Source organism: Mya arenaria, chromosome 5 (assembly GCF_026914265.1).
Source record: "Mya arenaria isolate MELC-2E11 chromosome 5, ASM2691426v1".
NCBI lineage: Eukaryota > Metazoa > Mollusca > Bivalvia > Myida > Myidae > Mya > Mya arenaria.
The window spans coordinates 68247779-68272412 of record NC_069126.1 but is presented as its reverse complement, the minus strand read 5'-3'; the positions used below and the strand labels follow the sequence as shown (position 1 = coordinate 68272412).

Sequence of the window (24634 nt, the reverse complement as noted above, 5' to 3'; positions counted from 1 at the left end):
GATATAATTTATTGAAGCGTGTAATTGCATCAATCTTATAGGTTAAGATATAATAAAGGTAGTTAAGGAAAACGTCTGAGAAATATTTATTCACCGCATTTGTATTTATTTACCATAGTATTTCCGTAGCACCGTATATATGCATCAATATCCGATGCATCATGACTCCCTGTCAATGATGTTCTGATTTAAAATTATAATGCTGTATATTTTATCAAGGAAACCCAGTTCACATTTTTCACTAACAATGAATCAGAATCAGAATAGGGTGATACATTAAACAAAAGGAACATTTTTTTTTACAAAAATTAATACCAAAATGCACTCCGCATTGTATGTATATGCATTTAATTAAATTAATTTGCATATAATGTATCCTTTAATTATGACATATTAACCCTTAACCTTAAAGTATATATTATACTGAAAATACATTTTATCGAAAATATTTTAAGTAATGTTCTAATCCCGGAATATTGCTGCATAATGGTCATGATATTTACGTTTTATATGGTTAATTTTAGCGAGAGGGGCCACAGTTCTTCGACCATACCCATCCGGAGTGCCTATGGAATTATAGTCATCCTAACAACCAAATTTCAATTACTCAATGTGTTTGTCTTCTGTTATCTGTGGTTGTAACATTCTATCCATAGTTCTTCTGTTTAAGGTATCTATGTTGAGGATATTTTACCTAACTGTCACATATTTATATTTGTCATCGTCTTAGTAATAACCTCTGTGTTGCGATAATTTTTGACATCAATATGTATAAATATCACTGCAAAAGTGCACTGTTTGAACAAATCAACATATGCATTTAAAAATGAATCAGGTTTGAATATAATTTTATACTTTAGCGAAGCATTTCTTTCATATTTCTGCTGTTAAATATGCCATACTGATTTATCCACGCTCTTGCTGGAAAAACCTTCTTTATACGCGTTGACATTGAAAACAAGTTGGTATTGACATATCTTTTTTTAACTTCCAAGCGAAAAAACTCTTCATTCACAAGACGAATAGGGGGAATCGTTATAACAACAAATGCGTTATCCATCGAAATATGTACACAGTTCTTGTAATAGTGTACGGTAAAGGGAAGCAAATCGTGAATTTTATTCTAACTACTACACCTCAGTTACATATACTTACATGTTTCTATTTTGGTGTCAAGGCTTTTAATACAGACAATGCTGTGATTATAGTGTATTCTTTTTGTTTTGAATGAATCCAATCTGGGGTTTAAATGCGACCTTGTGGAAATTATTTAACTGTTCATTCTTGGTTTTCCTTAAAATGTTAGTTGCTTTAAAAAATACAATGGATATTAGTAATGGTTGAAATAGGAACTAAGTTGAATAAATAAACTAGTGACAGTTTGTTTCATTATTTATTTCAGAAAATGAGTTTATAGGTCAAAGTGTCTTGATTTTTTAAGGGATATCTGAGGTTGTCTTCAACAAGAAAGAATGTTTATATCGGAGACTTTTCTTTGACGAATAAATGGCATCGTATTGAAAAAAAAACATACATATCAGACCTTGTTGATAAAGGTTTTTTTTAACAATATCAAAATGTGTTGAAATTAAATCTTAAAACAGTAATAATTTGAACAAAATTGAACCGTAAACACTCTCAGTCAGTTTGTCAATGTTTTGATCCTCAGCATTATTCCCGTGTCGGCCTTTAAGTAGTCTTGAACGTATAAACGTAAACCGGCAACGATTTCAAGTAAAGTGACAACGTCGATTTTTAAGGTATTTTCTTACTGAGTTTTATTGTTCGCTTGATCTTTAAAATTCGACATATTGCTCCCTGTATCACTGTAACACGTTTAAATGATGTACAAATGTATAATAAGCAAATATAATAACAAAGCTTTGAGTGAGACATTTTCATGATTTATCTAATTTCTGTAACTTTTTTAAACATCAAGCAGTAAAACCCAAGGGTCACTTGTAATCTAGACTTCGCATTGTATGGTGTTCCATTACATTTTTAAGAATTTGAGTGTAACCAAAGTTTAAACATTCAGTTCTGATTAGTTTAAGCATTATATGTATGTTTCATATTTATAATACTCACACTTGTGCTTAAGACAATTTTGATAACATTGAATGAATTATTTCTACCGGTGTTCCAAAGAAGATGTGACATTTCGCTGCAAAAAACAGACGGCAACGGAATTTGTAGGTGGATGCTACATTAAAAAGCTGGATACTTATATAGACCATAATGATATATAATATTTAAGGGGTGAAATCCATCCAAGTAGGGGGAATCGGACATCCGCAATGGTGTCATCATTGACATCGATACAAAGGTAAAGCGTGTGTCTGACGCATAGTGCAAATGCAAACATGGGTAACTTATATATTTATTCACATCAGTCATTCTCGCCACATAAGTGTTAAAACAGATACTAAATAAACACCCGTTATGAATAAATCATGAATGGGGAACTCGGAAGTGACAATAGATGACAGTTATTAATGCCTGGATGAATAACCTAGTATTCTATAGTATGAGCAGACATGGTTTATTAGGGTAATGTTAGTCTAATATAATAGACGTGTTATACGGGATTCTTCCAATCCCTAACGTCAAAACGGGTTTGTGCAATAACCGGAAGGTTTTGAAATATATTGAAATTGTATTTAGTGAAGTATTTTATGTTTGAAATGGATAATAAAGGTTTATATTCATATTTTGCCATGTAAGTTCAAAGCTATTTTTGCACAAAACTAGCATTAACTGCATTAAAATACATGATTTACCTTTCCAATAAAGCGAAACTTGACTGACACAGGCAACAATTATGCCGAGCGAAACAAGTCGACCCAATCGTAATAACTCGGCCACCTCCGACAAGCTTCGAGATAGACCTCATAAATACAATCGTAACAACTCGGCCAAAGCCGAGTGCTCCGACTGTTGAAATGCTGTGACCTGCAGCCTTGCGGGTGCCCTTCATGTATATATCGTTATGTTTTGACAGAATGAATTGAAGAAAACCCAATCAAACTCATAAATTTTCGTTGGATATATATTTTTTGTGTACGAAACTTATATATTAAATAACATTGTCTAGTAATATTTCTTGTTTTTATGATATTTTAAGGACGCAAAATGCTTTAACCCGGAATCCCGATCGGAACAACTACCCACTTTTGGTACAAAACAATTTAAATTTTGTACGATTTGCCATATTAAAAATCGTAAAAATAATCCGTCAACGTACAATTATTTGGACTAAGATAATGTATACCCAGGTTCGGGTTTTAGTGAATGGCCACTTTCACTCATAAATAATCTATTTATAGTTACAAAACTTGTGAAACATGTCCACACACTTTGGCCTTGATCACCGCTATAGAGCAATGGAAGATTGTTGGATACAAGAAAATCCCCTCGTTATTGTCGTCAACGAGCCTGTCAAAACAGTGGGACAATCCCGAAGAACCCAAAATAAGACCAAAGCCCGTTTCCCACATGATTCTTGCAGTCTAATGCGCACGAGTGAAAAAAAAACAGTCATTACAATTTTTACAGATAATCGGTAAGAGTTGTGTACAAATCTTTCCATAACATCTAGTTATCCTTTGCTGTAAAAAGACCATTAGACTTAATATTTCAACCATACTTTTTATCTTAGTTGATACTTTCAGGTTGAATACAATAAGGATAATGGACTCTTATAAATATATTTGGTCACATATAAATTTAGCCTGATAAAACCAACACAACATACAGTTAGTATATTGTTGTACCTGAATATGTTATTCAGATCACAGTCTTGGATAATACAAACAGTAATCAAACCGGAGATTAACTCAGACAGTAAGAAATGCAAAGTAAAATACAACAGTGACAGGTTCTGAAAAACGCGGGACAGGAAGCAGTAGGGAACCTAAATCTACTTTCGGTTTCAATATTCCAATACCGCACAGTCATTACTTCGATATACCGTTTCGCTCTTAAACGGTAAATGGACATTAGGGACTAGTTTTACCAATAGTGCAACATTATTCTTCGATAGTTCATTAATATATACGTGTACAAAGAAAACAATCAATACAATAGCGAACATAGGCAGAATAAAATATTTACCAATAATAACTGATTTATTTCAAAAGTGACATTATTTATTTCAGGAAAGTGCACTTTACCAATAACCACGTTGCCCATCTGAAATCCATTTCGACAACTTCAATTTCATATCTTGTGGAAGAAATCAACAATGATTCAACGTTTGTCGATACACCTTTTGACCAAAACGTTGTTAGAAGTGTTATTTATACCATGTTAGTTGACCAGCAGTTTTTTTGCAATTTATACTTTAATCAAAACTTCCTTGTAATTTGTGAGAAAGCAGCACACAATCCATATTTGATTTACTGTGCAGATCAAGCTCAAAGCTTTTCTATCTAAAACCAACCACTTCAGGCCAGCAAAATGAAAAAAAGTATGCGAGTGCAGCTTTAAAAACACCGGTAACTGGTATGTGCATAGGATTTAGAAGCTTGATATGTTAAAGATTGAGGATTTATGTCCATTGAATTAAATCTTAGAATAATATTGAAAACATGTACATGTATGACTTGTTCTTTATTACAGTTAAAGTCTTTACAGAACAGTTTTGACAGAGTTATGATCGAATATTCGTTATATTTGATTTGAATTTACAGCGAAATTAATTGTCTTAAACAGCAAATTATACATAAACGATTCACACAGTACCGTTCTTGTTTGTTTTTTTTTCATTGGTAGCTCAGATGGTGATTTGATTTTTAGACGAGGTAACATCGTGTGAGCTGGTTTAATGAAGTAGCTGCTTGAGGATCAGTGTTTTCTTGATTGGGCTCACCCCCCCCCCCCCCCCCCCGTCGAAAAAGTGCTGATATGAAAATAAGAAATCTGTGAAAATGCTTTAAAATCACAGCTACAATAAGCCGTTGTTTGCATAGTAGCCATACGAGTATATGAGATTCGAGAGCATGCAACAAAACAGCTGATAAGCATATATAACGGTTAAGACGACAATACTTCTTTCTTGAAATAAATCGGGTTCGCGCTTCATCCTGATAAAAAAAGGTCATACGATGTCGATTTCACTGATCGTAACCCAATATGTACGAAGTTTAAAAATAGTAACACAACTTAGGGTCACCGTTTGAAGTCGGACAACTTCTGTATTAAATATATTTATAACGGAATGATTTGTTCCCCTTTCATTGAAACTTTTGTACAGACGTAGAAATGTTTCGCCTTTGGATAATCTTTCAAAATTTCCAAGTTCGGCTGTTTGTAAGGTCTCCGACAGGGTCGAATCCAACGCTTGCATTTTTCGAAATTACTCACTGGTTTTGGAAACGGAAACCATCACTTAGTTGGTCTGGATATCTGTATCCGAATTACAATTGCCATAACAGCACCTCCTACCATTATAACTTAATAAGACCATGACACAACAACGAATGTTTTTGACGGACGCTGGTCAGTTTGACAGACAAATGACGGATAACAACACGGCTTTTCAGTGCTGTATTTTGATTGGCTGATAGGACCTCTCAACCAAATCCTGTCGTAAGGTCAGTAGCATTATTTTTACATACATATTTCAAAGATACAACTTAAAGAAAAAAATGAGTTTTTAAAAGAATTCCAATAAAACAAACATTTACCATTTGAAATGTAAGTATTTCAATTGTGTTATCCCTTATCAAAAGTGCATTTTTTACTTTTACAAATACGCGTGTTTTATACAAGCTTTGAGTTTAACGTACAATTTCAGACTGATGTTCTTTCATATTGGCACATTTTTTTTTGTAGTAGTAGTAGTAGTAGTAGTAGTAGTAGTAGTAGTAGTAGTAGTAGTAGTAGTAGTAGTAGTAGTAGTGGTAGTAGTAGTAGTAGTAGTAGTAGTAGTAGTAGTAGTAGTAGTAGTAGTAGAAGTAGCAGTAGTAGTTGTAGTAGTAGTGGCAGTAGAAGAAGTAGTAGTAGCAGTAGAAGAAGTAGTAGTAGTAGTAGCAGCAGCAGCATCATCATCAGCAGCAGAATCAGTAGCAGTATCCACCATACAAAAAAGAGAACGGTAATTTGAAATCAGATTAGTATCAATTTTCATGGCATATCGCCGTTAAATGGTTTATTCATTAATCAAATTTATGTTACATCTGATGCAAACAAACAAGTCATTACAAACCTTCCCTAAAATGTATACAAGGGAAGATAAGTGTCTTTCGCCCTTTCTGTCCATAATTGTTTAGCTGGAGTACCGGAATCACTAACGATATATTGTGGGTTTGACAAAAAATTGCGCTGATTGTACTTTCATACGTATGAAAGAGGTTTCATTAAGTATTTTTAATCATCTTAAAAAGGAAATAAAATATGTCTAATACTGTCATCAAGCATTTGTTTAATCATCTGAAAAAGGAAATACAATGCGTCTAAAACAATTAAGTTGACTAACAAAGAGTTGAAAGATGATCGTGCTAATAATTGAAAAAACAAGGACATTTAAAAAATAAGTTCTCTACACTCACTTGTTTCTTTCAAACCTAAATTAACGTATCTGATGTACCAATACGTTTGTTGTGTCAACGAATCATTAGTATTTTTTTTATTGTTTTGCTACTATTTGTTTGGGCATGCTTTCTGATAAATGATATATAAATAAATTTATGAAAACTCTTTCAATGCCAATGTAGTTTGTTTGTAGCATTTTTTCTCTAATCTTCGAGACGCTATCAAAATAATATCGGGAAGTCAGGCATATGAATTACTCGTAGTTGTACATAGAATATCTCTTTTTTAAGTATTTGGACAGAGTTTGTGTGTTAACGTCTATATAGACGTGTTCATTCAAAACGCAATTTAATATTATAATTAATAGTTTATACGCTCATAACATCTTATATTCCTAAAACTGTAGCCAGAACTGTCTATTTACTGTTATCACTGCTAAGAATACAGTATATATTACATACTATTATAATATGTGACGATAATAGAATATATACTCGAAGTAGATGCTCATCTTTTATAATTATGAAAATAATTATATTTATCCTTGTTTATATTTCTCTCAGTGTTCATGTTACTATGATTCTAAATATAACTAAACCTTACATGAACATTAGCATATAACGATATAGAAAAACATCAAAATTACTCCCATATAGATATTTATATCTCAACTTCCATTCCTTAAATGAACTGCGTTTCGCTAATTGCGGTTATGATCCTATAAACCTAATCGGATATGTTCGGATCGCAATTCATCGCATAACAAAATAAATGGGAATCATTGATCCTTTAATTGTTTGTGTTGGGTGCGGTAAAATATAAATCAACATTTAAGAAGGTGTTGATTCATGATATGTAAAATATTGTTTTGCCATAAGTGTTTCAATTTTGCGTTCATGGTGATTTCAAGTGGTTGATCTTTTCCTGCGTTTTTATAATGTCATTTGATAAAATGTTTACAGTTACAGCCGGGTCGTTCTAATTACAGAATGGGTAAGAAAGAATAACTGAAAGGTTTTCTTAAATAAAATGAAATATTCTTTTAACAATTCTTGAATGAAATAATGAACTATTAGTGTAAATTTAAGGAATTAGTTTTGGGCTTGATGTCATTATCTGGGATATGAACGTAATCATGCTGGTCAAAGTACGCGGACTCCACACACTTTGACCATCCAAACTGCGTTCATACATCAAGCCCGCAATTCATTCCTTACATAAACATCTGTCTAAGCGGTTCAATTTGTATTTGATAAATATTTGAAAGAGCGAATTTCGATCTTTATAACTATGTGTGATAAGTACATTTCTTAACATAAGCTGCTGTGTTCGAAGCCTGAAAAAGAAGTTTTCCATATTTAAAACATCAGCACACTTGCCCATATCAAGTGCTAGAGTTAAAACCCGTTTAACTCTATCCCAAATGGGATAGTGTGCTTTCTGATACATCCAAGATGGCAACTCTTAAAGATGCACTCTTACTCACAGATAATATTGACCTAAATTAATAATGCTGTTTTAATATTCCTAAAAGGATGAATAATTGTCGAAAATAATACTTCTTATAGGGCATACCGAGTTTAATTTGAAAGAAATGAGTATAAACCACGCTATTTCTACCTGAGACTTAAGTAAACCACATTAGCATTCACCAGTCATTTAATATTTTTCGCGCTTTCTGCTTTTAAATACAAGGTTACAATATTGTTTTCATTAATCAATATTTTCCATAAATGTTTTATTTAGTAAGAAGTCAAAGGTTTATCAGTCAAAGTTGATGTTTTTTATACATGTGTATGCGTTGACTTTGAAGAGTGTCACTTTAAACTGTTTCAACACAGTTTATTGATCATTTAATGGTAATATAACCTTTTTCTATTGCCCTGTGGCGCTATTTGCCTCGTTTGAAAAGCTTAAGTGGTGTGGTTTATCCTTGTGACTTTTAACAAAGTTGTTGTTTAATCGTGGTCTCATTGTTAAGTTTCTAAATTCAGCTGAACCTTGATTAGAACAAATGTGTTGTTATTGTTTTATTATTTAGTACGTGCATTGTATTTTAAAGTTTTTCTTCAAAATGTCGGTCATTGACCACAGTTATTTAAACGTTCAACCACAGGGGTTAAAATAATATTATGTGAGTGTTGTATTGTGTGGTTTCATACACTTTTGCCACAATGTTGAAACAATGGCGACCTTCGGACAACTACTTATCACTGAAACAGTGTAGACGCTTATCTTCGTATTATAAATAAAGCTCGTGACCCATGTCAAGCTATCATCACTTGTTTAGAATTAACACAGATATGTGAAAAATCTTGCTCAAAAGCCCGGCTTTATTTTAGATCAATTTAAGGTAAATGTCGATTCCTGAAAAAACACAATTCCGAACACTCCCACCTCGTAGACCGCTTAATTGTTCGGATTATATTACACACAATTCCAAACACTGAAAGGGCCACACGCTAAGCGATGTTCGGAAGATAGAGCATTCTTTTTTAAATGGAACGCTTCATTTTAATAAAATAGACATATGGTTTTGTTGTTAAAATGCTTTTTACGTTATGATATTCATATATTTCTGGACGGCATGGAGCTTTCGAATTTCTTAGCCCGATCGTTCGCGGTGCAGACGTTATGATGAGATGTTTTCCATCTAATCAGTATATACAGCGCCAATCAAGCACTAGACGAACGTTAAATAAATCAATCGAGAGATACATCTACAAAATTAAAGAATATCTGAATATCTGTACACATGCACGAAGTGGCGAGAGGTCATTTATTTTAAAGTATAATTCAGTGCAAACCACGAAATCTGTGCGCAGGTACTTTAAATATACTCCACTGAGAATTTCTGCTGGGGATGAAAACATGAATTTTATTAGTGTAAGGGGAATACGTTAGGGTTGTACCGATTCCATAACATTTATCAAGCAATGGCTGGTCAGTTAAGACATTAAAGTAGCTTTTTCGGTGCGCGCATTTTAATAATAAGCGATATCTTCATTCATCACAAATCCTTTTGTGAGAGGAATTTACATAAGTTTGCCAAACTTGTTTTCCTATCCTTTAAACAGATTCGTACTTGTTGTTCGTATGTGAATTTACCCAAATAAAGCTTATGCTATTGGTTATTAAAATCCAAATTAATACGTCGAATTGAACTTTGCCTGACACAAAATGCGATTATTTTCGAGAGTTTAGCCGAAAATATGCACTTTATAGATCCGGAACTATTTAGCGTATTAGTGTGATATAAATGGCCCCAAGAGCGGTAGGCACCTGAGTTACGACTACGGCAGGTGATGATTGGAAATAATTGCCTTCCAAAAATGGATTTAAAACTATTTCAAACCATGTGAAATTATGACATGATCATTGAACGAAAAGAGAAGAAAACAAATTTAGTAAAATAAACAAGATTGTATGAAAGATTGTATAAAGCATTTTATTCAAACTGAATTCAAGTTCAAATTTCAAGTTTTTCAAACCAAAAAGATCGTATTTACACATGATATAATAAGTTAGTAAGTAAGTAGGTTCATTTGTTTTTAACATTGAATTAAATATAGTGCTACGTATTAAAAATACCATCTGGCACCTTTGACCTACAAGTCTACGTATAATAATTTACATCTTTTACAACAGGTAAATAAAACATCATCATACGTCCATGCATTTTCAGACAATACAACTTCAGATATTAGCATGTACAAATAAATACATTATACATAAACTTTTTGAATTCAGTTATAGCGTAAATTTTGTCATTTCGAATATGCAGCTCTTAAGTATTGAGCTCATTTCCGTGAATACTCAAATACTTTGAGTGATTAAAATTATCGTTTGTCTCTGAGGTTGTTAAACAAGGACAGCTTTGTACAAAATGTTGTCATGAAGAGCCAAGGATACCATTACGTTTATTTGTACTGCTTTTTCAGTATTCATAAAACATATTTTGTCATTTCTTATCTTAAGTGAATATCCTTCATTACTCATAGCCAAACTTAATAAAAAGAAAACGTGTTTTGATATAAGTGTATTGGTGCTGCACAAAACGAATGACAATAAGGTATTTTAGATATCATTAAGTTATTTTATAATACGAGAGATATTGAGCTAAGAACAAAGACAGGAAATGACTAAAAAGAAGAAAAATATTGATTTGAATGTCATTCTTTCATAAGTAACGGTAATGAATGGTTTTCGCTCCTTTCCCAAAAGGTCGTGGACAGTTTGTTGAAAAGACACAGGTACTGGTTTTTCTCAGGAAACGGACTCGAGAGTGGGCCGCTATTGTCTATTGTTCTACAAGTATTTGAAACTGAAATGTTTGGTTAACGTGGATTGGCGTCGGTGTTATTATGTGGCGTTCATCTCTTAATCTCCAGCACCAGCATATTGGTTCACATATACACATTGTATGTCGCAATTGAGTTATCTTTTCTCTGTAACAGTATGTAGATATCCCATGTCCGCAGATTCGACAACAATTTTCCGGGTACAACGTGAATCAAACTAGTCGGGATCCGTCGAAGCAGATGTGTTCATGTCTTCGAACGACTTATCACAGTTAGCCCTTTGGCAGGTCTCAAAAATGTCCCTCATGTCCACATAACCAGATTCCGTCTCTCGTGTTGAGCGAAATGGCCTTCTCTCTACTAGGAAAGGATATGCAGACACATCCTCACTATTATGCACCACGTCTTGTGTTGTCAAAGTATTGTAACGTTGCATGTCGCCTCGATTGAAGTAAGCGAAAAGTTCGACCTGAGAAATATTGATAATATTACAAGAAGATTAAGTTATAAATCATATTGTTAACTTCAAATAAAAAAAATATTAGTATATTTAATTCATTTCGAATGCAGATGAGCATTACGGCATCAATCGGTAAAATTGACAGAATTCAAATACAAACCTCATTTCCGTCGTTGTTAATGTTCCCAGCTTCTTCACCAAATATCATTGTTCTCCTTCTGTACCTTAATTCTTGGTATATGTCTGCAAATCATTTTTAAAATATTACAAAGAATCAAAGTGATACAAAATCTTTCAAATGACGTCAGAAATAGTAGTCGGTTGTACCGTTTATATAATACTTTCTTAGCATTATTTACCCCCATTTTCCAACAAAAAACATTTCGAATTTCAAGTAGTATGTGGATTATATTTACACTAACTATTACTTAAAATAAAATTAAATAAACTCTAAATAATAGAACACAAGATGATTCAAGAAGAAGTTGTCTGTCATCTGAAATCGTCAAATTGCTAGTTTACATATACCCAAGTAATGATTTTACAACAACAATATTCATTTGATAAGAAGGTTGAGCTTACCACGATCCTTGATGATTTTGCAGTAAGCTAAAACACCAAACAAAGTAAAGATGACGACACCAACACACCCAATAGTAGATGCGAGTCCAGTAATAACCACCCTAGCGTTTGACGACAGTCCTTCACGAACAGCCTCTGAAGTTTATTAAAGAGCAGAGTAATACGATTGATCTTTTGCAAAACACAAGGAGAAACCAAGTTGTTGATTTGGCTTTTGGTTTGTTACTCAGGTTGTTGGCAAGCATGATATGCTCCTTAATGTGTATCTCAATTAATAGAAAACATTCCAATTTGAATAAATTACCATTTGCTTAGAAAAGTTTTTTTTTTATTTTAAATGTAATAAATTATACTATGCAAAGTGAAAGACATGCCTAGAAACGCCAGGAATGATACTGCCAGCAATTTGCTGGTAGAGTTGTAATCGCTATCTGCTTCACATTTGTACAAGTTCCACATGCCTTCAGCAAAGGTTTCGTTTAATGTAAGAACGCACGTCATAGTACTAAAGCAAACTTCAACTATGTTTTGGCTTGCTTCGTTTCGCCACAGTAAATTCGTGTTAATTGACATGCGCTCGTCGACAGTGCAATTGATTGACACAGACTCATTTTTCCTAATCTTAATATTCGATGTTGTATTGAATGACATCAAAGGATAACCTGAAATGATCATATAATACATTTTTAGCTGTATACACTTATACACAAACATGTATAATCTTTACTTTGAAGATTGACGATAAAATATAAGACGAATAACACTTGATACATACTTGGAAACGAAAAATTGTATGTGCGAAGAAGATATGTTTTCAGTGTACCACATCTTGTGAAACAAAAAATATCTCCACGGTTGGCCTCTTTTGTAACTGAGAACACAGCTTTTGAAAAACTGAAGTAGCTATGATTCCGAATGTCTATTCTTGATTCAGTGGATATTGGACGAACATTAGGTAGTTTACTTCCCCATGAAATGTCGCATTGTGGATAGGAGTTGACAGCGTTACAGGATATGTTCAAAATTTGGACCGTCTCATCGCTTTCGAACGTCCTGTGGACTACCATGATCAATTCAGACGGAGGATCTGTAAGCGAAATAATTCCACATTTATTTAGAATACAGACAACACCCATATGAATATCTAATTCGAGAACATACCATCCCTACAAAAATAATGAATTATGTGTTTAAATGAGTGTTTTTGTACTGTTTTTGTTTTGTGTTGTTGTTTTGATAAGTTGAGAAGTAAAGTTCAACATGAATAAATCGATTATGAATACACCTAACATTATGAGTTGTTTTAAATACTATATAGTCATATGTGTTCGATTGGCAATGATGGCGCTCTTTAAAGTGCAGTACTTACATTCGAATGTAACATTTTTGCACACCTGTACCGAATCATTTGAGACTTTACTCCTTCGAACGCAACACATTTGGTTGGCATTCCAGTGCCGCGATGGGTTTTGAATTTCCACCTTGCTCGTAAACGTGTTAGATGAATCGTTGAATGTGTTCTTTTGGTGTACATTATTAACCATGACATTTGCGACATATATGGATAGTTTTGGAGCCGGACGAGCATGTTTAACTTTACAAAGTGTCGAGGAATTTTCACCAACAAAACTATGTGGCACTGTCAAACTTGGTTTGTCACCTTTTTCTGAAATATAAAATTGTTTCCATGTTTGGAGTTATCTTCGGACCAAACGAATAACATTAGGTTATCTATACATATTAAAACAAAACTAAATGTGAACATGTCATTTGTTATTCTTATGTTTTGTATAAACCTATTTGTAATAGGCTTATTTTACGAATTGCGGGTATAAACTTTTTTGTAACCAAAACATAATCAATACATTAATATTTGTTTTTTCGAAGGTTCATTTCTCATAATTGCATTTACTTTAAAATAAAAACGTACCACTCCGACAAAGAAAAGCCGATACATTTAGGGGCTCTGGAGTGACTTCGTTAGAAACTTGGCAAATAACTTCTATCTTTGTAAATACTGTGAACGGATCAGATACACTATGATTCATTTCATATAATCCAGGCTCAATCTTGTTTTCAATGAGATGATATTGCCTGGTTCCCAATGAAAGAAAAACTTGAATTGGTTTGGTCCCTCCTTGTGTTTTGCAATAAATGTCGTGACCGCTGTTTCCGTAAATGCAGTTAGTTGTGGAAAAGTCTTCTAACTGAGGACCAAGAATTGGTGGTTTGGGTTTAACTGAAAGTAGAAGACTGGGTTTCAATAAAAAGCATTATTTCGGTTCTTTTATGTGGTTGGTATATTGAATGAAATTTAAATCAAATATAACTCAAATTAAAACTATCTACCAATAGTGAAAAAGTAGGTCAAAATTATGTGCAATGGTGCTATATGTTTTTTTCTTGATGATTTTATTGATCGAGATAATGTTTTTAACAAGGTTGTTTACGAAGTTGTTTGCAATATTGCGTTAATGTCGATCATTTATCAAAACTTAAGAAAGTTTTCCTACATACATAATAATAAGCGTTACAATTTATTTTCTTGATTTTTAGCACGTTCGTGACGAAACTTGGAGAATCATTCTCGAGTCCTTTTCAAAAATAAAAGTCAGTACTTGTGTCTATTTTGAGAGGCTATAAAGAATCCCTATGGTGGAGTATAAAGCCACAATATTTTCGTTCATCAATTTAAAAAAATAATTCTATAATAAGCGATTGTTTATTCTTATATATATATATAAGTATGATACATTACACAATTTCACATTATTAAATAGTAGAATGAAACAATGAATTAAATTTACATAAAAACCTAATAAGAAAATAATTGCATTTGCAAATCCTGCTTTGACAGCAGATTTAAAAACACGTTCATGTCGCAGAACAGGAATTCATTAAACAGTGATCTCACTTTTCAATATAAGTGTCTTGCAAACCGGCTCCAAACTGTTGTAAAACTTGGACTTTTGATAACAGCATATGTTGCTTCCCTCCCAGTCAGCCTCTGCTTTTTGAAGGGATACTTTACTAGTAAAAGACTGGGTGGTGTTGTCAAAAGTGGTGGTTTCTTTACCGGGAACTGTACTGTTATGAATGCGTATTTCTACTTCCGGTGCAGGTAAGGCAAACTTCACCTCACATTGTATTTGCGGCGTGTAATTAAGTGTATATTCCGGTACGATAAGAAGTGGACCAGAACCCTTTTCTGGATAATTAAAGACGCAATCTTATTAAGAAATAAAAGTAGGTATAAAAAGATTTAAAACATATAACTGTTTAAGCCTGTTCATCTGAAGAGATGTTTTATAGCAATTGGAGATTAAATTGGAAAATATTGGAGTACTGTATACAAATTGTGAATGTAGCGATTAATGAACAATAACAAAGCAACTCAATGTACTTTTACTTCCGATTTGATGTTTACAGCCGGCTGTGTACAACTATTGGGACACTTTTTACCAAGAACACTCGTTCTGTTGTTCTCCGTGTTAAAAGTCAGTTATTTTTTCTTTTCTATTAAAAAATGTTTGCTTTTTCTGGAGCTAAACTTTATGTACGCTTTTTTTGTTTTTATAAACTTGATGAAGGTTTCATTAATATCAAATAAGAACTTAACACTAATTGAATAACTGTTAATAAACATTAAACTTCAGTCCGAATCAAAAACCATTTTAAACTTAAAGCGGAAAGAGGGATTCAAGAGTTATTTCGCAAAACAGTGCAACATACTTCATAGCAAAATGAAATTTAGTAACTTAGGAAAATATAATAAGCAATTTGCGATTTATTCAGTATACACATACCTATGTTACAAAGTTTCGCAGTATTCCACACGGGGGCTTGTTCTAGAAGATTCGAAACGTGGCATGTTATATTCCGCACGTAGTTGTGTTTCGTAAAACGGAAAGTGCCATTCTTAATTTCAAAACGTTGACTATCGCGAATACTCTCAACCAATGGGTAGATTTCTGCTCCTATCGTAAGTGTAACGTTAAGAGGCGGTGTTCCACTGATAACATTGCAGTAGGGATGTGTATCCGCGTCAACATAGATACAGTTGGTTGCGGAAAAGTCGCCCGTTTTAGGACCAAGTCTGGGCTTGCTCGGGGGTTCTGCAATGAAACAAATTGTGTTTGGTTTGTATAAACGTTTAACTTGTGACAAAAGTTCCTTACGCTTATCTCACTTCCTATTCCGTGTCTATCCGTTGTTTTATTTCAAAGACTCTTTTACTATAATGTTTTCACTAAAAAATAATTTAAAAATAGAACAAAATATTTAACACCTGCAATTTAACGCATTTGTGGCACTGCATAGTGTGTCGAAAGAGTGAACAAGAATGATGCACTATTACCGGATACAACCCTAAATCTCTGTAAGGTGCGACCCATACATATGTATGTTTGAATCGTACATAAGCTTATAGATGTAACCATTTATTGTACAAATATATACATATATATGTATATATTAGGAGTATATGGGTGCATAAAAAAGTCACTTATTCTGTCAATGTAAACCAGTTTATACACATGGGATCGGGACTAGTGATTTTACTTAATGCAACATACCTTTTCTGTCTGTTTCAAAAACATTATTTATGTAAATAAACCATTTTTTTCGTATAAACTTAAAAAACACACTTTCATTAAAAATATTTCAATAACAAAAGCAGTAACTTCCAGGTTGTTTTGCGCTTGCATGGATTTGTGTAAATGACTTATTTACAAGAAAGTACATATCTGATATTGACTGATGATCGCAACTTAATGAATAGTTATTAGAACGTCTATGTTCTAAAATTGTACCAGAATGGCTCTATGTTATAATTTTATTGGTCGAATAAAACATTTGGCGGTAGGTTAATAATTTATAAAACAGTGATAATGCATCCTTACTATGTGAATATATTTATGGCTGGACTCATATATACTAAACAAGGGTATAGATGCAACGATATTTCTATGGTTTAATTCATAGACTATGGGTGCACCTTACATTTGTTTATGAATGCAAGCATAAATTAAGGACGCACAGTACTTAATTGTATGGTTGCAATCATGATGCATTTGCGGACCGTCATTTTTTATCAATCTTTTCCTACTCGAGAGAATCAAGCGTTAGATAAACGGGCGTATATATGTTGTCTTCATTTGTAAATGCCATATCCGTTTCAAGATTGTTTTTTTGAAAATTATGACCACAGATGATGGTCCCGCCCTTGTTCGAGACTATTATTTCATCCATTTACTTTACAATACTTGTATATAATGGTTACCAAAATTAGTAAAATACAATAGTAAAATTCAGTGTTATAACATGCACATTAACTCCAGGGATAAGCTTAAAAGTCTAAAGTGAAACAAACATCCTGTAAGAAGACACAATGTCCAAGGTAAAAAAACAACAGTAGATATGAAATTAAAAATAATACAATGCAAACTTCAAGGACAAGCTTAGTTGTCTAACACTTGAACTAGTACAATTTTTGGAAGCACAAGATTGGGGCAATATTTAGAATTAGAATTCGTAATATATATTGTCGTTGGTAACATATCATAAATATGCAAAAAATATTAAGCACTTGTACTTACCGACGACTGTTAAATACTCTGAATTTGTAACACAAGAATCTCCCCAGCAATTGCATTTCAGGCCGTAACTTCCTGCTTGGCTCAAACTGACGTTAAAAATTGTCAATTCAAACAGGAAATCCGATACTTTTCTCTCACTGAATGATACAGACGGAAGGCTTATGTTTTCAAAAAAATACAGCCATGAACGGCCCAGGGAAGTTCCGGTGTGAATGGCAACATCAGATGGATAATATGAAATGACTACATATGTTCCAAGTCTTGCAATTTGGTTTTTGATAACAACTTTTCCGCATTGGCCTGTCAATTCTGTAACATCGTCGTAAACCATTGATTAAATGAAAATACCGATTTGATATTATCTGTGCAAAAAGGAGTGAAAAAACACTTTAGGCTATTTTAAAACGTACGGGGTAGTTCCTTCAAAATAAACTATTTTGGGGAAATATGTTTTACTGTGAAAGAATTGATATCTTACACTGAAATCAACAATATCTTCTATACTTTCAATTGCTTACCTTCGAGCTCAACCTGTATAAAGGGAGATATCAGGTTTTCAGTGACAGAATCTTCAACGACAAAATACGATTCATTAAAAGACTTGCTGACGTTTAGAATTGTTAAATAATATGATCCATTCAAAAATGTTTGAAAAGAGTCACTCACTTCACTTATGTATCCGATGTTCTTGTCCTTGAAGTATTACCACTTAGCAGTCGTCTTTTTCACAATAGAAGGTGTCATTTTTATTGTAAGGTTTCGGTTTACAAAAGCTGGCTGTATGATTGATATTGTTCCATAGCGGTTTTTCTCTTCGTTTGCCGTCACGAAGTTGACTGAAAACAACCATAATACTCGTATAAATCAGTGTTAACATGTTTGAGCAAACATCTGCATATGCATATTCTATTTGATTGTATATAACATGAACAATTTAAGTATCACTTCGTGTGAAATGGGTCTTCCGTAGATTGTTAACCAGCATAATCATAAACAACTGACCATATACTTACCAAACAACGTAAATATCACTGCGATTGTACCTATGCAATCCATAAATGCATTTACGTGAAGTTTACAAATGGTAATTTAGTCACAAATTGATTTTCAGTATATTAGTGGCATCCTTAAAGTACCATGTCTGAACTGAAGCCATAATAAACCGTTTGATGTTTGATTCAATTCATACCCAGTGAATAACAAATAACCTTAGTCTATTCTATTATGTATGGTAGGGAATTTATATCTAAGTGAAAGTATTGTCAACAATTTCAAGTTGTTTAAGTTCCTGCTTGATTGTTTTCAATTGTGCTGAAAAAAAAATGCATATGAAACAAATTAAAAAAATAGTTTTGATTAGTAAGTCCGCGAGGTTTTTTAATTGAATGAAGCAAATGTTGAGATGAAAATATATATGTATAAATATATTCATTATACAAAAGATTGCTATTTAGACGGTTGACACAAGCACGCTGGATTTCGATACATGTATACATTTTGATAGTTTCAGATACGCCCAAAGACGACCACGAGCTCTTCATTTAAAACAAATGATTATGAAATAGGTTGTACTTGTACATATATGAGAGAAAACAACTAGACTTTTATATGCATTTCTTACCTAAAACCCAGGTCATTGTAATCTACGGAAAAACTAACCCGCTTTACTGCAGGTAGAAGGTCTCACACATTTAAAATCGAAGGAAATATACGACGAATCTCATCTAGACCTTGTATATGACAGAGATATATTTGCATGAGAATGTCAACGATGGACTGTAAAGAGGACAACGTCATCACCTACATCATACACAACCTTGAAGTAAGGCGTAAGAAGAAGCTACCGATGTATCTTGTCCTAACATTAGGTAATGCGTAATGGAACTGTTGTGCATACCAGTAGCTATGGCTACGGGGAAGACATATCTAAGTAGCACCTTGTCAACTGAGCGAATGTCGGGCCCAGACTTACTAAATATTACCGCGATCTCAAATCCACGCCAACCAAGTCGTGGATTTTTAGCACGAAAAAATAATCTCCATTTGCCTCTGCTGTTTTGGATTTAAATTGCTGACTTTAACATCACTATGGGTGCATTATTGATTTTGTATAAAGTGTTTTAGTAGTATTTTTTTCTTTGAAATGGCAAACATTATCATGCAATTTGGTTAACGTGAGAAGCTTATGGGACTATTTGTTTAAATTGAGTGTGCTCGTTTGCTAAATTTTAATCAACATGTAAGAAGTACGCTAATGACAATAAAAATATTATATTGACACAAAAATACAGCATGAACACGAACCTTTTGCCCCTTTTTTCATTTTCTTTGGGAAGTCCCCTTACCCCCTTAGCCCCTTCCACCTACTCGCATCGTTTCTGCACGTGTCGCAGCTACGATGATCATACTTGCCGTACACTTTAAAAACTTTCAGGTTTGCGCATGAAGTCGCATTCATAAAAGAGTCAATAAAGTGTACATGATTTGACTGATAAATATTGGTTTTAAGAAATATTACAGCAAACTGTTTAACACAAAAAAACATTTTGAATACTGGCTATACTAAAACATAAATGTGAAGAAAAGAACGACGGGGCATGAATTGTATTTCTTTGGGGTGTAGCTAATATATACCTAAAACCTTATTAATCAAATGCATACTTGTTATCTGCTCAACTCAATTATTTTCAACGAAAGTACAAACACAAAAATAACTACATGATTGCGTTTTTTTGTTAAAAACCTTTACAATGATAATTATAAGAACAGTGTAATATAGGGTCTACGAATCAGTGCCTCGGAGGAACCAACCCTTTTTCTCTGAATAGATACATTGTCTGTGTTTAGTCGTTGAGTACTCTGAAAAGAAGTTTAGTTTGACTTGATTTGTGTTTAATATTTTATCGTTGTGTTAATCTTAGTACCGATAAGGCTTCTTTAATAGTTATACTGCTTCCTGAAATTTTATTACACCTTAAGCCGTTGCTAATTGCTAGTGGGTGTGGGGAAATCTTGGCAAAGGTACAGTCTTCATTGTTGTCATTGACGATCGCAAAACTGTTTTTATCATACGCTAGATGTGTTTATTTTTTCCAATTGATAACTATTTCAGAATGTATATACTATTACTTATAGATTTAGTGTTATTTAATGGTCAAGTTTGCCACATACAGACCACGAGGGCTCATATACATATTTCATGCACTTGCAAAAGACAAGGACTACAATCACACTTTCGTTAACAAAGATCTAATGAGGGAGCGCTCGAGACGTCTTTTCTTTGCCAGGGAACAAGTAAAGTCCAAACGTTTATTCAGTACTTGGACGCACGATGGAACAGTCTTGATTAAAATGTCAGGAATCAGTTTCGTCCACCATGTTTGTACAGAGGAGGATTTCAATAAGCTTTTACACTAAGTGGGTCGCTTTCATTGGTGATCAGTGTACTCCAAGTGAAATGACCACTTGCATCGATACTTTTGAATTATTTTTCATTGTGGTGTATATCTGTCTCGCTTTGATGAATGTAAACTTTAAGTGTTCTGACTTACGTTAATGTATTTATGTATGTTAATGCGTAGATGTGTGTATGTGTGTTCATGTAAGTGTATGTGTGAGTGTGTTTGTGTCTGTAAAGGTGTATAACGTGTTTTTTTATATACGATAATGAATACATTTGCAATTCGTTTGTTTTAACTTGCTACCTGTTTTGTCATACAGAAAGTAACACTTTATGGTACCTGTACTGATAATAATATTTTCTCAAAATATCGTTTTAGCTAGAACGTCTTAATAATGTGTGTATGCATTGCCTATTGTACTATTGATAGTATTTTAATTTAACTTAAAATATTTAGTAAAAATAGTAAACTGTGAATTAACTTATGATCTTTTTAAATATAGTTTTAACTACATCTATAACACTTTAAGGTTAACTTATGATTTTTTTATATATAGTTTAAACTACATCTTTAACACCTTTAGGTTAACTTATGATCGTGTTTAAAGAATGTATAATAAATAGGATATGACTTTATTCATGTAGGTATTGTTGCTAATAACAAACTTACTTGATGTTACTTATGTTATCAATTTGTGCATAAGATTTTCTATCAGTTAGTGTATTTCAATGACCAAATTCTTACGTGCACAGTATATACTATTAAATGAAAAAAATAATAATTATGACAGCAATAGATTATTGCAAGCATTAGTACATGGCTCTGAAGTGGCGCTAAACATTAATCTTGTTTTTTTAAGCACCAAAACTGAACATCTTTATTTGTACCTGTTTTTTTTTTATTCTTGAAGAAACATTTTACTCGTCGACTTGTTCAATTATATTAAATTATATTATTTTTTTCCTCGTCAATTTAGAATGAGTTTTTAGATATCGACCTTCTCAAAACGTGCAAAAAAACGTTTCCCTATGCTTACTTTTGAATTGCATATATAACTGTTTCCTCTTCTCTCATTCCTTTTTCGATCCCGTTTCAGTGTAATAGGTTGGTAAAAGATGAATAATGTCTTTTTTTGTGCGGTTGAATATAAAGAGTATAGTTTTGATAGGCATTTTAACTAGGGAAAGTTACTGGTTGTTACTATTGCGCATATTGTGACTGCTCGTGATATACCATCAATAATTGTCATGCCTTGGAACTGTCTCTATGTTCAATTCCCATTTTTATTGACAATGTTCTTCGTCGCATTTGTTTTGTCCAGAATAGTCATGGCAGCTACTCATTATAGTAAAATATAGTAACATTCACCTCTCTAAGTATTATCTTTAAGTGAAACGTATGGTCCAAATGCTTATTTTGCGAAGCATCTATCGGGCATTATATTTTCACGGTTATACTAGTTTGGTTGTACACTGCTTGTTTATTGTTCAATGATAATCAACCACATTCTGGTCCTAGGTCACAATTCTGCCACAGTTTGCATGGTTAAAGTTCTCTTAAGCTTTTAAATTTATTATGTAGTTCCAACTAACTGTCCCTTATACCCTAAAATATTCATAGTCTTCTACCTAAACTGGATTAACTGACAACTGAGCTAATCTCTATTGATATACTTCTTTTCGGAAACTTGGTTAGCTTCTTGTATCTTAGACGAATAAATTCTTATTCTTAGAATTTCCCGACCGGTCCGTAGAGATCGCAGCGGAGATTCGATTGGTCGAGTTGCCGCTTATATCGAATGTATCAAATTTAAAAAGAGAAATGCTTTGGAATAAAATTATAGAGTGTCTTTGGTTGGAAATGAAGATACGAACAACTAAAGGTATTCTAGTTTGTGTCTTCTTTCGCCATCCTAGTAAGGGTAACAGGTTCTATAAAATCATTTAAGACTCAATAGGCTTGTCGAGTGAAAGCGGTATTGATGGCAATATTGTAACAGGTTAATTAAATCTTAACATTACAGTGGATACTTCAGGGCGTAAAATTCATTCTTTGTCACAGCAGTTTGGCCTAAAGCAAGAAAGGAAATGCTCAAGTGTCTGCGCTGTCTTCAAAAAAGGTGATCCTTCAAACCGTTCAAAAACTATCGCCCAATCTCTCTTCTAAATATAATGCAAAATGTATTGTAAAAATATATATAAATATGTGTTCAATTGTCTTCGTAATTCATGGGAACGGAATTCTTTTAGTTTATTTCTTCCGCTCCAATCCTAAGTTTGATTATGTATTTATATTGAAATTTTGTTTATTTTTGCTCAATAGATTATGTTTAAACCAAATATAGGTTGTTCATTAATTTCTAATAAAACGTAGACAAGGATTCTTATAAGATGTTTATGTCTTCAATGTATTGTTATAATAAAGAATATTGTTGTTGTGTTTTATTATGATACAATAATAAAGTTTGGCATTATCTGCATTTTAAAATGTTTGAGGGATTTCAACAAAAATGTTTCATTTGTCGAACTCCTGACTATTGAACCATTAAAAACATGCTGTATTAAGCATAGGCTGAAGTTTCCGGTTATTCAGAGGTGAGGGGTCAAACTCTAGACTAGAAACCAATGAGTTATCGTAATACACAAATCAATTCCACTTAGCTAAAAATCCATTTTGAAAACAACAACAAAACCAAACAGCCTTGTTTGACTGAGATCAGTCTGAGATCGTCCAGTGACGAAAGTTGAAACGGCTACAACGGAAATGCTCCGATCAACGGATACAGCGGTTAACTTTTTTGAAACTCATATTCGAAGTTCCTAATAAACATGCAATCGTAAATAAGGTGAAGTCAATACTATTTCTTAAGCTTAATGCGCCACCTGTGATAACAGATAAATAAGTTCATAAAAAGATATATTTCGGCAGTGATCAAGGTTGTAAGGTTTATGTAATAGTTTCTTGTTTACCAGAAGCCAAAGTTGTTTTATGAATATGTTTCATATGAAAATCTACAGTCGAACCCCGTTGGCTCGAGCTCGCTTGGATCGACATTATCGTTGGCTCGAACAGAATAAAAAGTATCGATTTCATAATACTGAAGGAAAGCATTTCCGCTTGGCTCAAATTCCCCGAGGCTCGAGATATATTCGCCCTGGGACTTCGAGCCAAAGGGGTTCGACTGTACCTCCATACAGTCACGTTGAAAATATAAAAGAAATCATTTGTTGATAAATTGCTTCATGAAATAAAATACCGAAAAGCCACCATGTTGTCTATCTATGTAGCTATGTTTTAAAGCCTTCATATTTCGTAAAAAAGACAACTCATTCGACTTCAATAAATATCTTCTTTTTTCATTTGTCTAGATCCTCAAAGGAAGAAAATATAACTTTCACCATTTTATTCAGTCGAAATGTTCAGAAGTTATGACCCAGTCATATACACTATTTTATGTATAGTTTTATCCAGATCGTTAGTATCTACATGTATTTTGACAGAGATACAAAGGACCAACAATTAACTTACTGCACATTGAACATTGTACGGGGCACCAGTACGACAAATCATCGTACATTATTTAACAATTATGAAAACCTTAACTATCACAAGGAAATATTTAACGAATGAAGAATAGAAGCCACAATGCGTGAACGGATACATTTCCCATGCTGAATCAGATGTTTCATTTCCTTAGCAATTGTTTTCTGTTTTAACAATATGCCCATTCTTCTTCAGTTCTCTGATCGTACACATTTC

The 24634-nt window shown here is 33.2% G+C and overlaps 1 protein-coding gene and 1 long non-coding RNA gene across 2 annotated transcripts; both read right to left on the bottom strand.

Annotated features, from left to right (window-relative positions):
* Nucleotides 1-10040: 10040 nt before the first annotated feature.
* LOC128233443 (uncharacterized) lies at nucleotides 10041-12008 on the bottom strand. Its single transcript, XR_008260687.1, has 3 exons — nucleotides 11878-12008; nucleotides 11456-11538; nucleotides 10041-11304 (listed from the first exon to the last, which is right to left on the bottom strand). It is a non-coding gene; the product is annotated as an uncharacterized LOC128233443 (long non-coding RNA).
* A 938-nt stretch (nucleotides 12009-12946) lies between these two features.
* Nucleotides 12947-18218, bottom strand: LOC128235910 (uncharacterized). The gene is made up of 7 exons (XM_052950698.1): nucleotides 18181-18218; nucleotides 17475-17611; nucleotides 15684-15992; nucleotides 14792-15085; nucleotides 13808-14116; nucleotides 13272-13543; nucleotides 12947-12964 (listed from the first exon to the last, which is right to left on the bottom strand). Exons 1-7 carry the CDS (start codon nucleotides 18216-18218, stop codon nucleotides 12947-12949), a joined length of 1377 nt encoding a protein of 458 aa, XP_052806658.1.
* Nucleotides 18219-24634: the final 6416 nt, after the last annotated feature.